General features: G+C 56.3%; 1 protein-coding gene across 1 annotated transcript; it reads left to right on the top strand.

Moving 5' to 3' along the window:
* The first annotated feature begins 287 nt into the window (after positions 1 to 287).
* LOC140475285 (synaptotagmin-11-like) lies at positions 288 to 15,597 on the top strand. Its single transcript, XM_072567765.1, has 3 exons — positions 288 to 1,091; positions 7,219 to 7,339; positions 9,242 to 15,597. Exons 1-3 carry the CDS (start codon positions 420 to 422, stop codon positions 9,550 to 9,552), a joined length of 1,104 nt encoding a protein of 367 aa, XP_072423866.1. The 5' UTR covers positions 288 to 419; the 3' UTR covers positions 9,553 to 15,597.
* The last annotated feature ends 8,763 nt before the right edge of the window (positions 15,598 to 24,360 follow it).

Raw genomic sequence — 24,360 nt, 5'->3', positions numbered from 1 at the left:
ACGGTGATGTGGGAGGGGTGTGTGTGGGGTATTGAGTGGACGGTGATGTGGGAGGGGTGTGTGTGGGGTATTGAGGGGACGGTGATGTGTGGGGTTGGTGTGGGGTATTGAGGGGACGGTGATGTGTGGGGTTAGTGTGAGGTATTGAGTGGACGGTGATGTGGGGGTTGTTTGGGGTTAGTGGGGGGGGGGGGTGTGTATTGCAGTAGGTTGTTGAGTGTGGACGCCATCTTGTTACGACCTTGTCTCGCTGACCCCAGTCCTCTCCTCTCTCTCTGACAGACGTCTCTCCCATTGTGGCGGGTTTTATTGGGGCCACGGTGCTGGTAGTGTCCGCCTCTCTGACTCTGTTTGTGTGGGCGTGCTGTCACCACCGGCAGCCCAAGCTGTCCAAGAACCCTCCATATCGGTTCGTCCACATGCTCAAGGGCATCAGCATCTACCCCAAGGATCTAAACAACAGGAAGAAGGTCTCTGGAGTCCGTCGTCAGAGCTCTGGGCAGCCGCTATGTGGAGTGCCAGAGCACCCGGAGAATGGGACCGTGCCTCCAAACTGTACCCCCTTCCCCGACCAGCTGCAGTTCACCACTGAGTATGAGAAAGGCCCAGACACTGTGTCCTCCTGCCCCAGAGACAGCAGCAGCAGCAGCACCAGCCCCTCTGAAGGCCCGACCCCAGTGTCCCCAGCGTCCGGAGTCCAACTGGGTACCCTCTGCCTGTCGGTGGACTACAACTTTGTGAAGAAGGCCCTGGTGGTGACCATTGAGGAGGCCCGAGGCCTACCCGTCGTGGACGAGACCACCCAGAGCTCGGACCCCTACGTCAAGATGACCATCCTGCCCGAGAGGAAGCACAAGATAAAGACAAGGGTCCTCAGGAAGACTCTGGACCCCGTCTTTGACGAGACCTTCAGTTTTTATGGGATCCCGTACAGCCAGCTGCAGGAACTGGTCCTTCACTTCCTGGTGCTCAGCTTTGACCGGTATTCCCGTGACGACGTGATTGGGGAGGTCACCGTCCCCCTGGCAGGCCTTGACCCTGCCACCAGCAAGGTGCGGCTCACCCAGCAGATCCTCAAGAGGAACATACAGGTAAGGGCATTGGACAGATCCAGTGGATCCCAATCTGTGGGGGGTTTTCCAGGGCAGCCGAGCCGTGACAGGATCCTGACTTCCCCAAGCCTTCGCGACTAGGCCTCAACAGAATAGGCCAACCCACTCAGGCCGAAAGCAGAGTTTCTTCACTTGGATGGTGATTGGTTCAGGGCACAGTCACCCGTCAAACCTGGACAGGGACAGCACAGGGTTAGATACTGAGTAAAGCTACCTTTACATTGTCCCCCTGTCAAACACTCCCAGGGACAGGGACAGCAAGGGGTTAGATACCGAGTAAAGCTCCTTCTACACTGTCCCCCCCATCAAACACTCCCAGGGACAGGGACAGCACAGGGTTAGATACAGAGTAAAGCTCCCTCTACACTGTCCCCATCAAACACTCCCAGGGACAGGGACAGCACGGGGTTAGATACAGAGTAAAGCTTCCTCTACACTGTCCCCCCCCCCCCATCAAACACTCCCAGGGACAGGGACAGCACGGAGTTGGATACAGAGTAAAGCTTCCTCTACATTGTCCCCCCATCAAACACTCTCAGGACAGGGACAGCACAGGGTTAGATACAGAGTAAAGCTCCCTCTACATTGTCCCCCTGTCAAACACTCCCAGGGACAGGGACAGCAAGGGGTTAGATACCGAGTAAAGCTCCTTCTACACTGTCCCCCCCATCAAACACTCCCAGGGACAGGGACAGCACAGGGTTAGATACAGAGTAAAGCTCCCTCTACACTGTCCCCATCAAACACTCCCAGGGACAGGGACAGCACGGGGTTAGATACAGAGTAAAGCTCCCTCTACACGTGCACAATGACACATACACTCAAACACGTAATCACCCACACGTGTACTTACATACATGAATAGATGCATGCAAACGTGTCTCCACACACTAACACGTAGCCATGCACACACACCTGTACATCGGTCCCCACCACCATCACGTGTGTATATATACACACACGTGTGCACATGCATACAGACACACAGCCATGAGCATCCCTTGTGCTGCTGCACTGGGGGGAGGAACCATTCGAAACCTTGAGAGTGTTGTGTGGGGGATGTGTGTGTGTGTGTGAACGAACATTCAGCTCCCACGAACGATCAGAGCTGCAGCCCTCGGTCCTTCCCCAGGGTGCAGGAAGGTGAGGTGCTGAACAGTGACCATGTGAGACTGGGCAGAGCGAGCACACCAACCATCCTTCCATCCTGCAGCAGAGGCAAGGAACACACAGCAACCTCTCCTTCCAAACCCCAGCTAGGTGTCTCTCAGCACAGCACAGGGCTACCTTCCTGAGACAACCAGCTCGGCCATATTCTGGGAGCAGAACTACAACAGCTCTGCAACACAGCACTGAGGTGGGGGGGGGGGGGGGGGGGGGGGAGAGGGGGGCAGTGTCATAGCAGAGACAGACCCAAACCAAACTCCAGACTGACAGCACAAGGGACAGCGCTGAGGGAGTGGGCGCTGTCGGAGGGTCAGTGCTGAGGGAGTGCTGCACTGTCGGAGGGTCAGTGCTGAGGGAGTGGGCACTGTCGGAGGGTCAGTGCTGAGGGAGTGCTGCACTTTCGGAGGGTCAGTGCTGAGGGAGTGCTGCACTGTCGGAGGGTCAGTGCTGAGGGAGCGCCGCACTGTCGGAGGGTCAGTGCTGAGGGAGCGGGCACTGTCGGAGGGTCAGTGCTGAGGAAGCAGGCACTGTCAGAGGGTCAGTGTTGAGGGAGTGCCGCACTGTTGGAGGGTCAGTGCCGAGGGAATGGGCACTGTCGGAGGGTCAGTGCTGAGGGAGTGCTGCACTGTCGGAGGGTCAGTGCTGAGGGAGTGCTGCACTGTCGGACGGTCCGTGCTGAGGGAGTGCTGCACTGTCGGACGGTCCGTGCTGAGGGAGTGCCGCACTGTCGGAGGGTCCGTGCTGAGGGAGTGGGCACTGTCAGAGGGTCGGTGCAGAGGGAGTGCCACACTGTCGGAGGGTCAGTGCTGAGGTAGTGGGCAATGTCGGAGGGTCAGTGCTGAGGGAGTGGGCACAGTCAGAGGGTTGGGGCTGAGGGAGTGGGCACTGTCGGAGGGTCGGGGCTGAGGGAGTGGGCACTGTTGGAGGGTCAGTGCTGAGGGAGTGCTGCACTGTCGGAGGGTCGGTGCTGAGGGAGTGGGCACTGTCGGAGGGTCAGTGCTGAGGGAGTGGGCACTGTCGGAGGGTCAGTGCTGAGGGAGTGGGCCCTGTCGGAGGGTGGGGGCTGAGGGAGATGATATTTTCAGTGCAACACACTCAGCGACAGTCCCTTTGGAGCGTGGATGGGGAAATAAATCGCAGATAAGTGGAGGGTAGAGCTGAAAGGTATTTGGCTAGGAGTGTTGTTGGTGGAGGGGCGGTGTGGGAAGAACTAAAATTGAAATGCATCGAGCGTCTGTCGATTCTGGAAGGTTCTGATAGCTGCCTAGAGATCGGTTAGCTGGTGTCAAACTGCAGGCAGTTGGATAAAGAGGAGAAATTCGGGAAACAATAGTGAGGATTGTAGAGGAGGATGACGTCAATGTCCCAGTGTTGTGTGGGAACAGCTAACCAGAGGCCTACACGCGTTAAATGGAGAGGGTTGCCGGGGCAACCGAACAATGGGAAATGCGTTGGGTGCAGAGTATATTGTGCATGTTTGACAGAGGTGACTCCCCGCCCGTCCCCTCGCGGTAATTAGGAGGGGGCCAGCCCTATCCCGTGCCCCGTTGTTCTCCTGTGGGCCCGGGCCTTGAGTAGGCCGGAAAAGACTCCCCTCACATGACCCCCCCCCCCCTCACTCTGCCCAGTCTGTCTGAGCTTTTCCCCAATCGCCACTGAATCCCGGTGTCAGCGTGTGGCTAAACGGTAGGCCATTCAGCCCATCGGGCCTGGCGTGCCTGCCTTGCTCTCACACGTTCCCGATCTGCCCCATACCCCTCTAGCCTGCAGAGAACATGTTTCTCTCTCTTTGCCTTGAATATATACAATGACTTGTCCTCCACAGCCTTCTGCAGTAGGAAATCCTACAGGTTCACTCTTCTGTGAGTGAAGAAATATTTCCTCATCTGGGTCCGAAACAATCTACCCTGTGTCCTAAGGTTATCGCCCCCTCATTCTGTACTCCCCAACTGGGGAAACATTCTCTCTGCATTGAGTCTGTCCAGCCCTGTGAGAAGTTTAGATAGTTCAATCAGATCACTTCTCATCCTCCTAAATCCTACTGAATAAAGATGCGGTTGAACCAATCTCTTCTTATAGACAGTCCAGTGTATCAGCTTAGTGATACCTCTGCTGTACTTCCTCTATAACAAAAACATCCTCTCTTAACAAAGCAGACCAAAACTCTGCACAATACTAGAGATATGGTCTCACCAAGAGCCTGTACAACTGCAGTACAACTATGCCTGCTCTCAAATCCTCGTGCAATCAGGGCCAACATACCATTTGCCTTTGTAACTGTCTGCTGCGTCAGACTGGTGTACACTGACACCCATCACCCTCTGGACAGCCACACTCCCCAATATATCAAAAACAGAAGTTGCTGGAAAAGCTCAGCGGGTCTGTGGAGAGAAATCAGGGTCAATGTCTCAGGCCCAGCGACCCTTCCTCAGAACCGTTCCCCATATATCTCCATTTCAATAACACTCTGCTCCATCTCATTCACCCTGTGCACCTGCCTCACCAATTCCACTCTCCCCTCCTTCCAGTCGTCAGGAAACTTGGAAATATTCCATTTAATTTCCTTGGCTCAATCATTGGAACGTCCAGTGAATAACTTGGGGGGGGGACAAGCAATGATCTCTGCCATAACCCAACTCATCACAGCCTTCCACTCAGAACGACCCCATCGACTGATCGAAATGGTTGGTAAACACTGTAATTGTACTCACATCCGTCACTCCCTCTGAACGTTCATTCCTCATATTCTGTGTAAAAACAAAAAAACCCCTCCTGTCCTTTTTAAATCTTCCTCCTTTCACTTTAAAAATATCCTCTGTCTGCTAACCTTCCTGACGAAGGGCTTCTGCCTGAAATGTCGATGTTCCTGCTGCTCGGACGCTGCCTGACCTGCTGTGCTTTTCCAGCACCACTCTCAGCTCGACTCTGATCTCCAGAATCTGCAGTCCTCCCTCTCGCCCTGCGAACCAGTTCTTGATCCAACCCCAGTGCATTGATTTTTGTACAGTGTGTCGGACTTTATTGAAAGCACTCTAACTCTGGAAACGACAGTTGGTTTGTTAAACACTGTTTCCCTTCGACAAATGGGCAGCAACTTGGTGTAATTCCCCCCTTTGGTATTTTCGAAGCACTCTGATAGGCCATCCTTTGGAATAGACTCCAGTATGTCTGCCGCTGCTGATGTCAGCCTAACCGGTGTCTCTCTCCCTGTCTTTCTCTCTCTCTCCCTGTCCCCCTCTCTTCTCTCTCCCTGTCCCCCTCTCTTCTCTCTCCCTGTCCCCCTCTCTCTCTCTCATCTATCCTCGTCCCTGGATCCCCATCCTTGGAAACCAGTCCTTCAGTCTACACTCTGCAGTGTGTTCCCAGCTTTCTGATAATCTGGCACCCTCAACTAGACACGATACTCCAACTGAGAAGTAACGGGGTCTTGTACACGTTCAACATCACCTCCCTGCTCTTGGACTCTGTGTCCCTGCTAACAAAGCCGAGGACTGTGTCTGGTTTACTCCCTGCTCTCTCCCCTTGCCCTGCCACCTTCAATGATCTGTGCACAAATACATTCAGCTGCCTCTGCTCCTCAAACTCTTTAGAATTGTGCTGCCTATTTTATATTGTATTTCAATGTTCCCACAACCAAAGGGCATCACCTCACAGTTCTCTATGTTATATTAACCTGTCCCTGCCAGCCCTCTGCCCTCTGCCCCGACCTGTCCTACATTAACCTGTCCCTGCCAGTCCACTGCCCCGAACTGTCCTACATTAACCTGTTCCTGCCAGTCCTCTGCCCCATGCCCCGAACTGTCCTACATTAACCTGTTCCTGCCAGTCCTCTGCCCCCTGCCCTGACCTGTCCTACATTAACCTGTACCTGCCAGCCCTCCGCCCCGACCTGTCCTACATTAACCTGTTCCTGCCAGCCCTCTGCCCCGACCTGTCCTACATTAACCTGTTCCTGCCAGCCCACTGCCCCCTGCCCCACCCTGTCCTACATTAACCTGTACCTGCCAGCCCTCCGCCCTCTGCCCTGACCTGTCCTACATTAACCTGTTCCTGCCAGCCCTCTGCCCCGACCTGTCCTACATTAACCTGTTCCTGCCAGCCCACTGCCCCCTGCCCCACCCTGTCCTACATTAACCTGTTCCTGCCAGCCCCCTGCACCAACCTGTCCTACATTAACCTGTTCCTGCCAGTCCTCTGCCCCCTGCCCTGACCTGTCCTACATTAACCTGTTCCTGCCAGCCCCCTGCACCAACCTGTCCTACATTAACCTGTACCTGCCAGCCCTCCGCCCTCTGCCCCGACCTGTCCTACATTAACCTGTTCCTTCCCGCCCCCTGCCCCCTGCCCCGACCTGTCCTACATTAACATGTTCCTGCCAGCCCTCTGCCCTCTGCCCCGACCTGTCCTACATTAACCTGTTCCTTCCCGCCCCCAGCCCCCTGCCCCGACCTGTCCTACATTAACCTGTTCCTTCCCGCCCCCTGCCCTGACCTGTCCTACATTAACCTGTTCCTGCCAGCCCTCTGCCCCCTGCCCCGACCTGTCCTACATTAACCTGTTCCTGCCAGCCCTCTGCCCCCTGCCCCCTGCCCCCTGCCCCGACCTGTCCCACACTGCCATCCTCATCCCAATTTACAAATCTTCCAGGTTTCGTGTCATCTATAAACGTGGAGATTCTCCCGTGAGTGCCAGGGCTTTGAACTGAGGTGGGGGGGGGGGGGGGGGGGGTTGGTGGAGTCCAGGAGCAGAAGGGAATGCTGGGTCCTCTCTGTAGACAATGGGCTAGCAGGCCCGAGGGGGCCGAACTGCCTGCTGCCGCTCCCCGATGCTATGTGATTGCGGTAGGAGGGTGGGGGCTTTACCATGAACTTTACGCTGACCGTGTTCGGGGTCGCCAGTCCCTCTCTGACGTTATGATCTTTTTATCTTCACCCTTCAGAAGTGTGTCAGCAGAGGGGAGCTCCTGGTTTCAGTCAGTTACCAACCCGTCGCTCACAGACTGACTGTGGTGGTGCTAAAGGCCCAGCACCTACCCAAAATGGACATCATCGGTCTCTCAGGTAGCAGTTATTAAATCCATCATCCTCTTCACTTACCTCAGGGCCTGGGCAGGGTTGGCAGGGGTCAGAGGTTACCGACCTGTGGGGTGGTTGTCGGTACTGACTGATGGGAGCCAGGCTGGAGTCACGTGTAGCGTAGGATGTGCAAGGATTGGCCGGTTCCTGGTTCCCACTAGTTTTTAATCCCAGTGCCCCAACAGGATTGGCTCATTGATGTTACACCGTCCATTGTGTAAGGTTCCCACGGTGGCTCAGTGGTTAGCACAGCTGCCTCACAGCGCCACGGACCTGGGTTCGATCCCAGCCAAGGGCGACTGTCTGTGTGGAGTTTCCACATTCTCCCCCGTGTCTGTCTGGGTTTCCTCTGGGTGCTCCGGTTTCCTCCCACAGTCCAAAGGTATGCAGGTTAGGGTGGATCGGCCGTGGGAAATTGTCCCATAGTGCCCAGGGATGTGCAGGTTAGGGTGGATTGGCCGTGGGGAATTGTCCCATAGTGCCCAGGGATGTGCAGGTTAGGGTGGGTTGGCCGTGGGAAATTGTCCCATAGTGCCCAGGGATGTGCAGGTTAGGGTGGGTTGGCCGTGGGAAATTGTCCCATAGTGCCCAGGGATGTGCAGGTTAGGGTGGATTGGCCGTGGGAAATTGTCCCATAGTGCCCAGGGATGTGCAGGTTAGGGTGGATTGGCCGTGGGAAATTGTCCCATAGTGCCCAGGGATGTGTAGGTTAGGGTGGGTTGGCCGTGGGAAATTGTCCCATAGTGCCCAGGGATGTGTAGGTTAGGGTGGGTTGGCCGTGGGAAATTGTCCCATAGTGTCCAGGGATGTGCAGGTTAGGGTGGATTGGCCTTGGGAAATTGTCCCATAGTGCCCAGGGATGTGCAGGTTAGGGTGGATTGGCCTTGGGAAATTGTCCCATAGTGCCCAGGGATGTGCAGGTTAGGGTGGATTGGCCGTGGGAAATTGTCCCATAGTGCCCAGGGATGTGTAGGTTAGGGTGGGTTGGCCGTGGGAAATTGTCCCATAGTGCCCAGGGATGTGTAGGTTAGGGTGGATTGGCCTTGGGAAATTGTCCCATAGTGCCCAGGGATGTGCAGGTTAGGGTGGATTGGCCGTGGGAAATTGTCCCATAGTGCCCAGGGATGTGTAGGTTAGGGTGGATTGGCCTTGGGAAATTGTCCCATAGTGCCCAGGGATGTGCAGGTTAGGGTGGATTGGCCGTGGGAAATTGTCCCATAGTGCCCAGGGATGTACAGGTTAGGGTGGATTGGCCATGGGAAATTGTCCCATAGTGCCCAGGGATGTGTAGGTTAGGGTGGGTTGGCCGTGGGAAATTGTCCCATAGTGTCCAGGGATGTGTAGGTTAGGGTGGGTTGGCCGTGGGAAATTGTCCCATAGTGTCCAGGGATGTGCAGGTTAGGGTGGATTGGCCGTGGGATATTGTCCCATAGTGTCCAGGGATGTGCAGGTTAGGGTGGATTGGCCATGGGAAATTGTCCCATAGTGCCCTGGGATGTGCAGGTTAGGGTGGGTTGGCCGTGGGAAACGGTTAGGGAAATGCAAGGTGATGATAGTGAGGGAAGGGGTGATGGGGGTGAGGGAAGGGGTGATGGGGGTGATGGGGGTGGGTAGGTTTAAGTGAGACCCTGAGCAGGAGTCGGCCCATTGAAGACCTGGTTTGGGGACGTCTGGGATTTTACTGGGAGTGAGAGGCTGAGGAACCTGAGCAGGGGGAAGCCATTCGCCCCTCCCTCTCCCCCGTGTGTGTGTGTGTGCGACTCTACAGCCCCGTCCTGGTTATCTCTCAGCTCCAGGTAAAGTGGAGAAGGTGAGATGCCGTTGGGGAAGGATGAGGTGTTGTGTAACCCCTGTTCCTGTGTTGTTCCTCCCCCCCCTCCACCGCAGACCCCTACGTCAAAGTGAACCTGTTCCTTGGGAGGAGGAGAGTGGCGAAGAGGAAGACGCACATGAAGAAGTGCACACAGAACCCAGTCTTCAACGAGTTGTTCAGCTTCGAGATCCGAGCAGAGAGCCTGAGGGAGGTCAGCCTGGAGTTACTGCTCGTCAACTTCGACAGAACCACCAAGAACGAGGTGGTGGGCTCCATCCTACTGGGTCAGCTCAGCCCCAGTCCCAGCGGCGTGGAACACTGGAGGGAAGTCTTGGAAAACCCCAGGAGACAGATCACCAAGTGGCACTGTCTGGGTGAATACTAGGCTGGCACCGGAGGCACAGAGAGAGAGAGAGAGAAAGGAGGGGGATAGAGGGTTACGTGGGGAGGTTAAAGGACAGCACTCAGCACCAGCTGAGGGAATGAAATTTTTAACGGGAAGGTGGGTTTAGCAAGTGTGGGAAGGTGTTGGAAAAATGTCCAGGGGAAGAGTTGATTGCAAAGGTGATGGGGTGAGTCACTCTCACACCATCTGTGTGTCTTTGTGTGTGTCTCTGCCTATGTCTGCCTGTGTGTGTGTGTGTCTGTGTCTCTGCGAGTATGTGTGTGTCTCTGTGTGTGAGAGAAACTGTAAGAAAGTGTGTGTGTGTGTGTGAGAGAGACAGCCTGTAAGAGTGTGTGTGTGTCTCTGCCTGTCTGAGTGCATGTGTGTGTGTCTCTGTGTGTGTGTGTGCGCACACGCACATGCACGTCTCTGTCTGTCTGTGTGTGAGACGAAGAGTGTGAGAGTATCTAACCCTGTGTGTGTGTGTGTGTGTGTGTGTCTGTCTGTCTGTGGTGGTGTTTGTGGTGGGAGAACAAAGCATCAAGCTCTTTGTATGCCTGGTTATACAGTTGTACTTTGCTCAGACATTTTGCGCGCACACACACTTCTCCCTCCCCCCAGTGCCCTGCTCCTGCTCAATGGGGTTCTGTTTCCTGATGGGAAGCTGTCCTTGAGACCTCTTCAGAGATGTAATAAGGACCAGCCCATCCCCAGCCCACCAATCCCCCAAAGCTGTGTCCCGGTGGGTGTTGAGGGAGATAGTTTACACCCCGAGGCCCCTGTATTGATCCCATATTCCTATCAAGCTTGCTGGTCCTCACCCCACCCAAACAGCCCACTCCTTAGGGAACTGTCTCCGAGTCAGATAAAGGCATGGACACACACACCCCTCACCCCACGAAAGGTTAGCTACCCTTCAGGAATGGCCTGAAGTCTCATTCTGTGGGATACTGCTGTGCACAATCCCATAGAAGAGTCACTGGTGGAGGGGGGGGGAACTGTACAGAAACAGTCACTTGCTCAGGACGGGCAAGAGAGGGAACAATTGGTCGAAGATTTCCTTTTTGCACCAATCAGGACACTTTGCAAGAGTGCCCAGTCAGGGGGCTAACCAGCTCTGATGCTGCATGGGAGGGGGGCCTGATTGGTTGGCAGGCTCTCATTAACAGAGACATTACCACAGAGACTGTACTGGTTTATGATGAGCGACAGTTAACTGCCGAAGCTCTGTTTAATTTTCCAAACGGCCGGCTAGCCTCCGATTGGTCGCCTTGAGGAGTGAACCAGCGAATGGCTGCTGCCGATCTCATAGGGTGGGTTGAGGCACATTGCTGTTGGTTTTGCCCCTCGCCTTTGGGGGGGGGGGGGGGGGTAAAGAATCTTGCACACTGTCCTGATGGACGCGGGATGGAACGGACACTTCAGGATCGGGAATGTGGAAGGTGGGACGGCAGTCATGTGATGTCCAACCCCATCCTCCTCTGCTTCCTGATGGGGTTAGGGCTGGATGATGGGGACAAGTGACTGTGTGAGGTCTCCAGACACGAGTTAACTGGCACTTGCCAACTTTGCAGAGCCGGGGGGGGAAGGTCCCAACAAGTCGCACAGTAATGGTGAGGCCCTTTGGCCCATCTAGTCAGGGCTGACCCATCCACGCTAAATCCACTTGGCTCCACCTTTGAGGGGACTCCTTGGGTTTTGGTGGATTCTGGGGAGGGTGGGAGGAGAGGAGGGTGCAGAGATTGGAAAGGGTAGGGGGAGGATGGAAGGGGTGTGAAGGAAGGCACAGAGGGGTGAGGGCTCACAGGAATAGGAGACAGAGGCACCTATCAGCTTCCAATCACCTGACCAGCAGAGCAGAGGGCTCAGTGAGGGATTGGGATAACAGGCCCTGGGGCAAGACAGTGTAGAGGGAGCTTTACTCTGTATCTAACCCCCCTGTCCCTGGGAGTGGAGGGACAGGGTAGCGAGAGCTTTACTCTGTATCTAACCCTGTGCTGTCTCTGTCCCTGCCCCTGGGAGTGTTTGAGGGGGGGGACAGTGTAGAGGGAGCTTTACTCTGTATCTAACCCTGTGCTGTCCCTGTCCTGGGAGTGTTTGATGTGGGGACAGTGTAGAGGGAGCTTTACTCTGTATCTAACCCCGTGCTGTCCCTGTCCAGTGTAGAGTGAGCTTGTCTTGTGATTTAAAATAGTAAAGGGAGTTTTACTTCCATGAAAGAAATGAGAAAAACAGAAAATGTGACAGATTAATGGGAGAGTGTGCATTTGCTCAGGGGATTAGTGGGATAAAACCCGTGAGTCAAGTTTTTGAAAGGTTACCCACAGTCCCATGGTCAGTATCAGTGTTGTGATCATCCCCAGCCTGGCCTGCTGTCATTCTGCTTAACCCCCCCATCCTCCCTCCCTGCTGAATGGGCTACAGTCACCCAGGAACACTCCCCTCCCACAGAGAGTGAGTATTTAAGGTGGGTCCCTGGGTCTACGGCCGTGCTCTCCCACCTGAAGCACACTCGGGAACCTGGGCATGACCAAATGCTGTCAAAATGTGGCATCAACCCCGTTTCCCCTCAGCGTACAGCTGTACAGCACGGAAACAGACCCTTCGGTCCAACCCGTCCATGCTGACCCAGATATCCCAACCTAACCTGGTCTCATTTGCCAGCATCCGGCCCATATCCCTCCAAACCCTTCCTATTCATATACCCATCCAAATGCCTCTTAAATGTTGTAATTGTACCAGCCTCCACCACATCCTCTGGCAGCTCATTCCATACACGTACCACCCTCTGGGTGAAAAAGTTACCCCTCAGCTCCCTTTCCCCTCTCACCCTAAACCTATGCCCCTCTAGTTCTGGACTCCCCGACCCCAGGGAAAAGACTTTGCCTATTTATCAGATCCATGCTCCTCATAATTTTGTAAACCTCTATAAGGTCACCCCTCAGCCTCCGACGCTCCAGGGAAAACAGACCCAGCCTGTTCAGCCTCTCCCTGTAGCTCAAACCCTCCAACATCCTTGTAAATCTTTTCTGAACCCTTTCAAGTTTCACAACATCTTTCCGATAGGAAGGAGACCAGAATTGCATGCAATATTCCAACAGTGGCCCTAACCAATGTCCTGTACAGCCGCAACCTGACCTCCCAACCCCTGTACTCAATACTCTGACCAATAAAGGGAAGCATCCCAAACACCAGAGCAGTCAGTAAGGTGGGGACAGAGAGATGTTTTATAGCATTAGACCGCACTGCACAACACAGAAGTGAAATTGTGGATGTGCCCCACAGGGTGTGTCACATTAACCCGTTACAAGTCACCATGGACACTCTCTGAACAGTAAGGGAGGCTGAGGGAAAGATGAATCGACACCTCCGTAATCTATCTCAGCCTCACCCTCCCAGGGCCACTCAGTGAGAACTGTCCCATTGGAGCCAACGGCAAATCCAGAGCCCCCGGGCCGAAGAGGAGAGTTCAAAGCCCACCCTGCCAGCTGAAGAAATTTGAATTCAATTTTTGTTTTGAAAGGAAAAAGTCTGGGATTTAAAGCTGAATTAAAAATTTTAAAGTGCCGGCTATTTCAATTGTTTATAAACAAAACCCCCCCCAAACCCCGCGGTAGGGAAGGGAAATCCGCCACGTTTACTCCATCTGGGATTATTCTGCACAATCCCCAGGATTGTTCCAGTGCAGGCGGCCATTCGGCCCACTCGACCTGTCCCAGTTCTAGCCCCTCGTGCCAATCGCCTGCCTTTTCCTGCATGCCATTTCTGGCAAAATGACCATCCAATGCCCCTCAGATGAACCTGCCTCCCCCACATTTCCAGAGCGTGTATCCCAGACCCTCCCTACCCTCTGGCTGAGGAAGCTTTCCCCTCACATCACTCTTGCCTCATTTGCACATCCCATTAAATCCACGCCCCCTCCCCTCCTTATTCCCTTCACGAATGAGAATGCCCCTCCCAGTCTAGTCTATCCAGCTCCTGCTCATGGACCTGAAAATCTCATTCAGATTTCTCTCTCTCTCTCTCTCAGCTTCCTTCTCTCCAAGGAGAACAGCCCCAATGTCTCTCATCTATCCTCGTCCCTGGATCCCCGTCCTTGGGAACCAGTCCTTCCGTCTACACTCTGCAGTGTGTTCCCAGTTTTCTGATAATCTGGCACCCTCAACTGGACACAATACTCCAACTGAGAAGTAACGGGGTCTTGTACACATTCAACATCACCTCCCTGCCCTTGGACTCTGTGTCCCTGCTAACAAAGCCGAGGACACTGGTTCTCTCCCCCCTGTCACACAGTCATGGAGATCGACAGCGTGGAAACAGGCCCTTCGGCCCAACCTGTCCATACCGTCCACCTTTCACCATTAATCCATTTACCTGGGTTTGGTCCATATCCCTCCATACCTATCCCATCCACGTCCCTGTCTAAATGGTCCTTAAATGGCAGTACTGTACTCACTTGCAGCACGACCTCTGACCCCCCCCCCCCGTTACAGAGACTCCCCACCCTCTGTGTGGAAAACATGCCCCTTTGTGGAACCTCTCACCTTAAACCCATGCCCCCTCGTTTTAAACACCCCGAGAAGGGGGGGAAAAAGCTGCCAGCTCTCCATACCTCTTGTGACTTTATAGACCTCTATATAAAGGTCACCCCTCAGTCCCCTACACTCCAGGGAAAAACACAGTCCCCACCTGTCCAACATCTCCTTGGACCTCACACCCTCCAGTCCAGGGAGCAGCCTAGTAAATCCTTCCTGCACCCTTTCCGGTTTAATAAGGTCCTTTCTATCGTAACGCTGTCACCTTCAGAATGTGCACGCACCTATAGGCAGTGCTGCCTGCCCCAGGCTGTCTTCCCGAACTGGGTCTTTCAAACAGACCATAATCACCTCACGCTGTCTGCCACCTCCCTGGAGACTCTCAGTGATGTGGGGGAATAACTGCCCTCTGAAATGGCTGGAGAAGCAGGGGGCAACTAGGGACGAGTATTCCATACCACCCTCTGTAGCGATATTCATAATCCTGTACCAGAGTAAAGGAAGGTCCATGTGGGCTCAAAAATTGGGATAAGGGAGGGAAGCCCCCTTGGGACAGAGTCAGGCCTGTCCCTTTGCCTCGTTTGGTGATTCTAGTTTGTACCACACCCTCAGGAGAACCCCCCCAACTCTTCTCCCTGTGTTTCTCCGCCTCCCTCCCTCCTCACTCCCGCCTCCCTGCTCTCGCAGCTCCAAGGATTCTGGGCAGCACTGAGTGATCCTCCTGCCTCTCGTCCGTCAATTCCTCTCCCTGCATGAGGTAGTCCCAGTGGGTGTCAGGGCCCACCAGCTGAGGGTGGCGGGAGAGAGAGAGGCAGGATCTGACAGTGGGGGGACACTCTCAAGGCCCGATAGCAGGGAACAGCCCGGTTCAGAGGGTCAGTGCTGAGGGGGTGGGCACTGTCGGAGGGTCAGCGCTGAGGGAGTGCCGCACTGTCGGAGGGACAGTGCTGAGGGGGTGGGCACTGTCGGAGGGTCAGCGCTGAGGGAGTGCCGCACTGCCGGAGGGTCAGCGCTGAGGGAGGGGGCACTGTCGGAGGGTCAGCGCTGAGGGAGTGGGCACTGTCGGAGGGTCAGCGCTGAGGGAGTGCCGCACTGTTGGAGGGTCAGCGCTGAGGGAGTGGGCACTGACGGTTACTCTCCTGTAGGTAATTTGACCCACCCCTCGAATCTTCTTCACAAGTAATGAGTCACAGAAATGTACAGCACGGAAATAGACCCTTCGGTCCAACCCGTCCATGCTGACCAGATCTCCCAACCCAATCTAGTCCCACCTGCCAGCACCCAGCCCATATCCCTCCAAACCCTTCCTATTCATATACCCATCCAAATGCCTCTTAAATGTTGTAAAAGTACCAGCCTCCACCACATCCTCTGGCAGCTCATTCCATACACGTACCACCCTCTGGGTGAAAAAGTTGCCGAGGCCAGTTCCTTCCAGATAACCGCGTGGACGGCTGGTTTGGGCGCCATTTTGTCAACAGTTTCCCATTTTACACTCATCGGGAGGGGGAGGGGGAGGGGGAGGGGGAGGGGAGCGTGGTGTGCTGACTGGGTGGTGACGGAGAACTGACAGTTAACGGCCAAGGATTGTTTAAATTTAAACCAGGGTGGGGAGGTGGGTTTGGAGAAGGTTTCGGTCGCCCCGGGGAAGGAGATAGAGAGTGTGGGAGAGACTGACACTTGGTGATACTCTCCGAGGGAGTAATGGGTGTCAGGTGACTGTAATTCTGCTCCTTGCCCTGCAAGAGATAACTTAGCACGAGGAGGCCAAACTGAGGGAGTTGACTGAGGGATTGCTATCTGAGCTGCTTGGGGTGTGTGGGGCAGGGGGAGAGATTCCAATCTCTACCAACATCTCCCGACCCTCCCATCTCTCTCTCTCTCTCTCTCTCTCTCTCTCTCTCTCTCTCTCTCTCTCTCGGTCAGTCCACTCCTGTCTCTCACGGGATGGTCAAAGAGACAGTGACGCACAGGCAGTGTTCGCAAAACCTAACTCCACAATTCTGTATTACCACCAAACACTAACTCTCTCCTGTGGGATCTCGTTCAACAGTGTCAATATTCGAGAAAATAAAGGTTGATATACTAATCTGACAAACCACGGTGTGATCCTCTGCCTTCCTGAACCAGCACTCGCCATATTCTCGGCCCAACGGTCCCTCAAGGTCTTGGTCATCGTTGGGCAAGGCTCCAGCTGCGATTTCTGTCAGGAATTCACTTTCCCTTATCAAATGATCAGTGCTGAGGGAGTGGGCACTGTCGGAGGGTCAGTGCTGAGGGAGTGGGCACTGTCGGAGGGTCAGTGCTGAGGGAGTGGGCACTGTCGGAGGGTCAGTGCTGAGGGAGTGGGCACTGTCGGAGGGTCAGTGCTGAGGGAGTGCCGCACTGTCGGAGGGTCAGTGCTGAGGGAGCGGGCACTGTCGGAGGGTCAGTGCTGAGGGAGTGCCGCACTGTCGGAGGGTCAGTGCTGAGGGAGTGGACACTGTCGGAGGGTCAGTGCTGAGGGAGTGGGCACTGTCGGAGGGTCAGTGCTGAGGGAGTGGGCACTGTCGGAGGGTCAGTGCTGAGGGAGTGGGCACTGTCGGAGGGCCAGTACTGAGGGAGTAGACACTGTCGGAGGGTCAGTGCTGAGGGAGTGCCGCACCGTCGGAGGGTCAGTGCTGAGGGAGTGCAGCACTGTCGGCGGGTCAGTGCTGAGGGAGTGCCGCACTGTCGGAGGGTCAGTGCTGAAGGAGAGGGCACTGTCGGAGGGTCAGTGCTGAGGGAGTGCCGCACTGTCGGAGGGTCAGTGCTGAGGGAGAGGGCACTGTCGGAGGGTCAGTGCTGAGGGAGTGGGCCCTGTCGGAGGGTCAGTGCTGAGGGAGTGGGCACTGTCGGAGAGTCAGTGCTGAGGGAGTGGGCCCTGTCGGAGGGTCAGTGCTGAGGGAGTGCCGCACTGTCGGAGGGTCAGTGCTGAGGGAGTGGGCCCTGTCAGAGGGTCAGTGCTGAGGGAGTGGGCCCTGTCGGAGGGTCAGTGCTGAGGGAGTGGGCCCTGTCAGAGGGTCAGTGCTGAGGGAGTGGGCCCTGTCGGAGGGTCAGTGCTGAGGGAGTGGGCCCTGTCCGAGGGTCAGTGCTGAGGGAGTGCCGCACTGTCGGAGGGTCAGCGCTGAGGGAGTGGGCACTGTCGGAGGGTCAGTGCTGAGGGAGTGGACACTGTCGGAGGGTCAGTGCTGAGGGAGTGGGCCCTGTCGGAGGGTCAGAGCTGAGGGAGTGGGCCCTGTCGGAGGGTCAGAGCTGAGGGAGTGGGCCCTGTCGGAGGGTCAGTGCTGAGGGAGTGGGCCCTGTCCGAGGGTCAGTGCTGAGGGAGTGGGCACTGTCGGAGGGTCAGAGCTGAGGGAGTGGGCCCTGTCGGAGGGTCAGTGCTGAGGGAGTGCCGCACTGTCGGAGGGTCAGCGCTGAGGGAGTGGGCCCTGTCGGAGGGTCAGCGCTGAGGGAGTGGGCACTGTCGGAGGGTCAGTGCTGAGGGAGTGGGCACTGTCGGAGGGTCAGTGCTGAGGGAGTGGGCACTGTCGGAGGGTCAGTGCTGAGGGAGTGGGCACTGTCGGAGGGTCAGTGCTGAGGGAGTGGGCACTGTCGGAGGGTCAGTGCTGAGGGAGTGCCGCACTGTCGGAGGGTCAGTGCTGAGGGAGCGGGCACTGTCGGAGGGTCAGTGCTGAGGGAGTGCCGCACTGTCGGAGGGTCAGTGCTGAGGGAGTGGACACTGTCGGAGGGTCAGTGCTGAGGGAGTGGGCACTGTCGGAGGGTCAGTGCTGAGGGAGTGGGCACTGTCGGAGGGTCAGTGCTGAGGGAGTGGGCACTGTCGGAGGGTCAGTGCTGAGGGAGTGGGCACTGTCGGAGGGCCAGTACTGAGGGAGTAGACACTGTCGGAGGGTCAGTGCTGAGGGAGTGCCGCACCGTCGGAGGGTCAGTGCTGAGGGAGTGCAGCACTGTCGGCGGGTCAGTGCTGAGGGAGTGCCGCACTGTCGGAGGGTCAGTGCTGAGGGAGAGGGCACTGTCGGAGGGTCAGTGCTGAGGGAGTGCCGCACTGTCGGAGGGTCAGTGCTGAGGGAGAGGGCACTGTCGGAGGGTCAGTGCTGAGGGAGTGGGCCCTGTCGGAGGGTCAGTGCTGAGGGAGTGGGCACTGTCGGAGAGTCAGTGCTGAGGGAGTGGGCCCTGTCGGAGGGTCAGTGCTGAGGGAGTGCCGCACTGTCGGAGGGTCAGTGCTGAGGGAGTGGGCCCTGTCAGAGGGTCAGTGCTGAGGGAGTGGGCCCTGTCGGAGGGTCAGTGCTGAGGGAGTGGGCCCTGTCCGAGGGTCAGTGCTGAGGGAGTGGGCCCTGTCGGAGGGTCAGTGCTGAGGGAGTGCCGCACTGTCGGAGGGTCAGTGCTGAGGGAGTGGGCCCTGTCAGAGGGTCAGTGCTGAGGGAGTGGGCCCTGTCGGAGGGTCAGTGCTGAGGGAGTGGGCCCTGTCCGAGGGTCAGTGCTGAGGGAGTGCCGCACTGTCGGAGGGTCAGCGCTGAGGGAGTGGGCACTGTCGGAGGGTCAGCGCTGAGGGAGTGGACACTGTCGGAGGGTCAGTGCTGAGGGAGTGGGCCCTGTCGGAGGGTCAGAGCTGAGGGAGTGGGCCCTGTCGGAGGGTCAGAGCTGAGGGAGTGGGCCCTGTCGGAGGGTCAGTGCTGAGGGAGTGGGCCCTGTCGGAGGGTCAGTGCTGAGGGAGTGGGCACTGTCGGAGGGTCAGAGCTGAGGGAGTGGGCCCTGTCGGAGGGTCAGAGCTGAGGGAGTGGGCCCTGTCGGAGGGTCAGTGCTGAGGGAGTGGGCCCTGTCGGAGGGTCAGTGCTGAGGGAGTGGGCCCTGTCGGAGGGTCAGTGCTGAGGGAGTGGGCCCTGTCGGAGGGTCAGTGCTGAGGGAGTGGGCCCTGTCAGAGGGTCAGTGCTGAGGGAGTGGGCCCTGTCCGAGGGTCAGTGCTGAGGGAGTGGGCCCTGTCCGAGGGTCAGTGCTGAGGGAGTGCCGCACTGTCGGAGGGTCAGTGCTGAGGGAGTGGGCCCTGTCGGAGGGTCAGTGCTGAGGGAGTGGGCCCTGTCCGAGGGTCAGTGCTGAGGGAGTGGGCCCTGTCCGAGGGTCAGTGCTGAGGGAGTGCCGCACTGTCATTAACTGACTGAACTACAGACGAACACCTGACCCTGGTCATTATTATATCACTGTGTGGGATCTTGCTCTGCTGGATTGGTTGAAAATGTTTTCGGCTGTCTCCCTTTCACTGTCTTTCCAGAGCCAGTGAAATGATGCAAACTTTCTCTCCCTCAGTCTGAGCTGGCTCTCACACCAACAACAATCTGCATTTGTATTGCCAATTTGTGTCCCCATAGCTGCTAGGTGGATGTTGGAATGGTCGCTGGCTGCTGGGGTTTGGACACAGACATACACACCCCACACCCCTCATAACACACAGACATAACACCCCACACACTCACCCACACACAGACATACACACCCCACACACTCACACACACAGACATACACACCCCACACACTCACACACACACCCCTCACACCCACCCCCACACTCACCCACATACAGACATACACACACACCCCTCACACACACAGACATACACACACCCCTCATAATACAGACATACACACCCCACACACTCACCCACACAGACATACACACACACCCCTCATAACACACAGATATACACACCCCACACACTCACCCACACACAGACATACACACCCCACACACAGACATACACACCCCACACACTCACACACACACCCCTCACACCCACCCCCACACTCACCCACATACAGACATACATACAGACATACACACACACCCCTCACACACACAGACATACACACACCCCTCATAATACAGACATACACACCCCACACACTCACCCACACAGACATACACACACACCCCTCATAACACACAGATAGACACACCCCACACACTCATCCTTCACAACACACAGACATACACACGCCATACACAGACACACACACACTCACCCACACACAGACACACACACACTCACCCACACACACATATACACACTCACCCACCCACACACACCCACCCAACCCTGACACACAACCCCCACACAGACTTACACACCCCTCACACTCACCCACATACAGACATACACACACCCCTCTCACACACACAGACATACACAGCCCACACCTCCATACCCCCACACACACACACACACACACACACACACACACACACACACAGAGCGACATGGAGAGACTCACTCTCACACCAACCCAGAACCTAAACAAGAGGAAGGACGGAGACACTGCCACTTCCTCATTCATGGGATAACGTCTGATTATTTCCCCTTTTTGAGACAGACAGTCCGTCTGTAGCACAGCCCCCACTGCAGCCAAACTCCCACCCCGGAATACTCGACCACAACCCCTACACAGTACGGGAACAATACGCCCAAACCCTTCACCCCTATCGCCCGTGTTATCAGACAGCCTGGATATACGTTCAGACTGGGGGGGGGTATTAAAGGGTGTGGGGGGGGGGGGGTGAGGGGGGTGAGGGGGGAAGAGGGGGGAGAGTGGGATATTAAAGGGAGTGGGGAGTGAGGGGGAAGAGTGGGATTACACTGGGGGAGATATTAAAGGGAGTGGGGAGTGAGGGGGTGGGATGGAATTAGACTGGGTGGGATATTAAAGGGAGCGGGGAGTGAGGGGGGAGAGTGGGATTAGACTGGGGGGGATATTAAAGGGAGCGGGGAGTGAGGGGGGACAGTGGGATTAGACTGGGTGGGATATTAAAGGGAGAGGGGAGTGAGGGGGGAGAGTGGGATTAGACTGGGTGGGGTATTAAAGGGAGAGGGGAGTGAGGGGGGAGAGTGGGATATTAAAGGGAGTGGGGAGTGAGGGGGAGAGTGGGATTAGACTGGGGGGGATATTAAAGGGAGTGGGGAGTGAGGGGGAGAGTGGGATTAGACTGGGTGGGATATTAAAGGGAGCGGGGAGTGAGGGGGGAGAGTGGGATATTAAAGGGAGTGGGGAGTGAGGGGGAGAGTGGGATTAGACTGGGTGGGATATTAAAGGGAGTGAGGGGGGAGAGTGGGATTAGACTGGGTGGGATATTAAAGGGAGTGGGGAGTGAGGGGGAGAGTGGGATTAGACTGGGTGGGATATTAAAGGGAGTGGGGGGGGAGAGTGGGATTAGACTGGGGGGGATATTAAAGGGAGTGGGGAGTGAGGGGGGAGAGTGGGATTAGACTGGGGGGGATATTAAAGGGAGTGGGGAGTGAGGGGGAGAGTGGGATTAGACTGGGGGGGATATTAAAGGGAGTGAGGGGGGAGAGTGGGATTAGACTGGGTGGGATATTAAAGGGAGTGAGGGGGGAGAGTGGGATTAGACTGGGGGGGGATATTAAAGGGAGTGAGGGGGGAGAGTGGGATTAGACTGGGTGGGATATTAAAGGGAGCGGGGAGTGAGGGGGGAGAGTGGGATTAGACTGGGGGGGAATATTAAAGGGAGAGGGGAGTGAGGGGGGAGAGTGGGATTAGACTGGGTGGGATATTAAAGGGAGTGGGGAGTGAGGGGGGACAGTGGGATTAGACTGGGAGGGATATTAAAGGGAACGGGGAGTGAGGGGGGAGAGTGGGATTAGACTGGGTGGGATATTAAAGGGAGTGAGGGGGAGAGTGGGATTAGACTGGGTGGGATATTAAAGGGAGTGAGGGGGAGAGTGGGATTAGACTGGGTGGGATATTAAAGGGAGTGAGGGGGAGAGTGGGATTAGACTGGGTGGGATATTAAAGGGAGAGGGGAGTGAGGGGGGAGAGTGGGATTAGACTGGGTGGGATATTAAAGGGAACGGGGAGTGAGGGGGGAGAGTGGGATTAGACTGGGGGGGATATTAAAGGGAGTGGGGAGTGAGGGGGAGAGTGGGATTAGACTGGGGGGATATTAAAGGGGACGGGGAGTGAGGGGAGAGAGTGGGATTAGACTGGGGGGATATTAAAGGGAGTGGGGAGTGAGGGGGGGGGGGGGGGGGGGAGGGAGGGGGGGGAGACTGGGGGGATATTAAAGGGAGTGGGGAGTGAGGGGGGAGAGTGGGATTAGACTGGGTGGGATATTAAAGGGAGTGGGGAGTGAGGGGGGAGAGTGGGATTAGACTGGGTGGGATATTAAAGGGAGCGGGGAGTGAGGGGGGAGAGTGGGATTAGACTGGGTGGGATATTAAAGGGAGCAGGGAGTGAGGGGGAGAGTGGGATTAGACTGGGTGGGATATTAAAGGGAGTGGGGAGTGAGGGGGAGAGTGGGATTAGACTGGGTGGGATATTAAAGGGAGCGGGGAGTGAGGGGGGAGAGTGGGATTAGACTGGGTGGGATATTAAAGGGAGTGGGGAGTGAGGGGGAGAGTGGGATTAGACTGGGGGGGATATTAAAGGGAGTGGGGAGTGAGGGGGAGAGTGGGATTAGACTGGGGGGGATATTAAAGGGAGCGGGGATTGAGGGGGGAGAGTGGGATTAGACTGGGGGGGATATTAAAGGGAGCGGGGATTGAGTGGGGAGTGAGGGGGAGAGTGGGATTAGACTGGGGGGGATATTAAAGGGAACGGGGAGTGAGGGGGGAGAGTGGGATTAGACTGGGGGGGAATATTAAAGGGAGTGGGGAGTGAGGGGGAGAGTGGGATTAGACTGGGGGGGATATTAAAGGGAGTGGGGAGTGAGGGGGGAGAGTGGGATTAGACTGGGTGGGATATTAAAGGGAGTGGGGAGTGAGGGGGAGAGTGGGATTAGACTGGGGGGGATATTAAAGGGAGTGGGGAGTGAGGGGGAGAGTGGGATTAGACTGGGGGGGATATTAAAGGGAGTGGGGAGTGAGGGGGAGAGTGGGATTAGACTGGGGGGGATATTAAAGGGAGTGAGGGGGGAGAGTGGGATTAGACTGGGGGGGATATTAAAGGGAGCGGGGATTGAGTGGGGAGTGAGGGGGAGAGTGGGATTAGACTGGGGGGGATATTAAAGGGAGTGGGGAGTGAGGGGGAGAGTGGGATTAGACTGGGGGGGATATTAAAGGGAGTGGGGAGTGAGGGGGGGAGTGGGATTAGACTGGGGGGGATATTAAAGGGAGCGGGGATTGAGGGGGGAGTGAGGGGGAGAGTGGGATTAGACTGGGGGGGATATTAAAGGGAACGGGGAGTGAGGGGGGAGAGTGGGATTAGACTGGGTGGGATATTAAAGGGAGTGGGGAGTGAGGGGGAGAGTGGGATTAGACTGGGGGGGATATTAAAGGGAGTGAGGGGGGAGAGTGGGATTAGACTGGGGGGGATATTAAAGGGAGCGGGGATTGAGTGGGGAGTGAGGGGGAGAGTGGGATTAGACTGGGGGGGATATTAAAGGGAGTGGGGAGTGAGGGGGAGAGTGGGATTAGACTGGGGGGGATATTAAAGGGAGTGGGGAGTGAGGGGGGGAGTGGGATTAGACTGGGGGGGATATTAAAGGGAGCGGGGATTGAGGGGGGAGTGAGGGGGAGAGTGGGATTAGACTGGGGGGGATATTAAAGGGAACGGGGAGTGAGGGGGGAGAGTGGGATTAGACTGGGGGGGAATATTAAAGGGAGTGGGGAGTGAGGGGGAGAGTGGGATTAGACTGGGGGGGGATATTAAAGGGAGTGGGGAGTGAGGGGGAGAGTGGGATTAGACTGGGGGGGATATTAAAGGTAGTGGGGAGTGAGGGTGGGGAGAGTGGGATTAGACTGGGTGGGATATTAAAGGGAGAGGGGAGTGAGGGGGGAGAGTGGGATTAGACTGGGGGGAATATTAAAGGGAGCGGGGAGTGAGGGGGGAGAGTGGGTTTAGACTGGGGGGGAATATTAAAGGGAGCGGGGAGTGAGGGGGAGAGTGGGATTAGACTGGGTGGGATATTAAAGGGAGAGGGGAGTGAGGGGGGAGAGTGGGATTAGACTGGGGGGGATATTAAAGGGAGTGGGGAGTGAGGGGGAGAGTGGGATTAGACTGGGGGGGATATTAAAGGGAGAGGGGAGTGAGGGGGGAGAGTGGGATTAGACTGGGGGGGTTATTAAAGGGAGTGGGGAGTGAGGGGGGAGAGTGGGTTTAGACTGGGGGGAATATTAAAGGGAGCAGGGAGTGAGGGGGAGAGTGGGATTAGACTGGGTGGGATATTAACTGGAGTGAGGGGGAGAGTGGGATTAGACTGGGGGGATATTAAAGGGAACGGGGAGTGAGGGGGGAGAGTGGGATTAGACTG

Source organism: Chiloscyllium punctatum, unplaced genomic scaffold, assembly GCF_047496795.1.
Source record: "Chiloscyllium punctatum isolate Juve2018m unplaced genomic scaffold, sChiPun1.3 scaffold_1520, whole genome shotgun sequence".
Taxonomy (NCBI): Eukaryota; Metazoa; Chordata; class Chondrichthyes; order Orectolobiformes; family Hemiscylliidae; genus Chiloscyllium; species Chiloscyllium punctatum.
The sequence above is the reverse complement of the archived record's forward strand: the minus strand, read 5'-3'. Positions and strand labels throughout refer to the sequence as shown.

Bases quoted from the DNA above. Each gene is read 5' to 3' on its own strand.
- LOC140475285 (XM_072567765.1), top strand. From the start codon at position 420: ATGCTCAAGGGCATCAGCATCTACCCCAAGGATCTAAACAACAGGAAG. The intron at 1,092-7,218 runs GTAAGGGCATTG...TTCACCCTTCAG, and splicing joins TCCTCAAGAGGAACATACAG to AAGTGTGTCAGCAGAGGGGA. The intron at 7,340-9,241 runs GTAGCAGTTATT...CCTCCACCGCAG, and splicing joins GGACATCATCGGTCTCTCAG to ACCCCTACGTCAAAGTGAAC.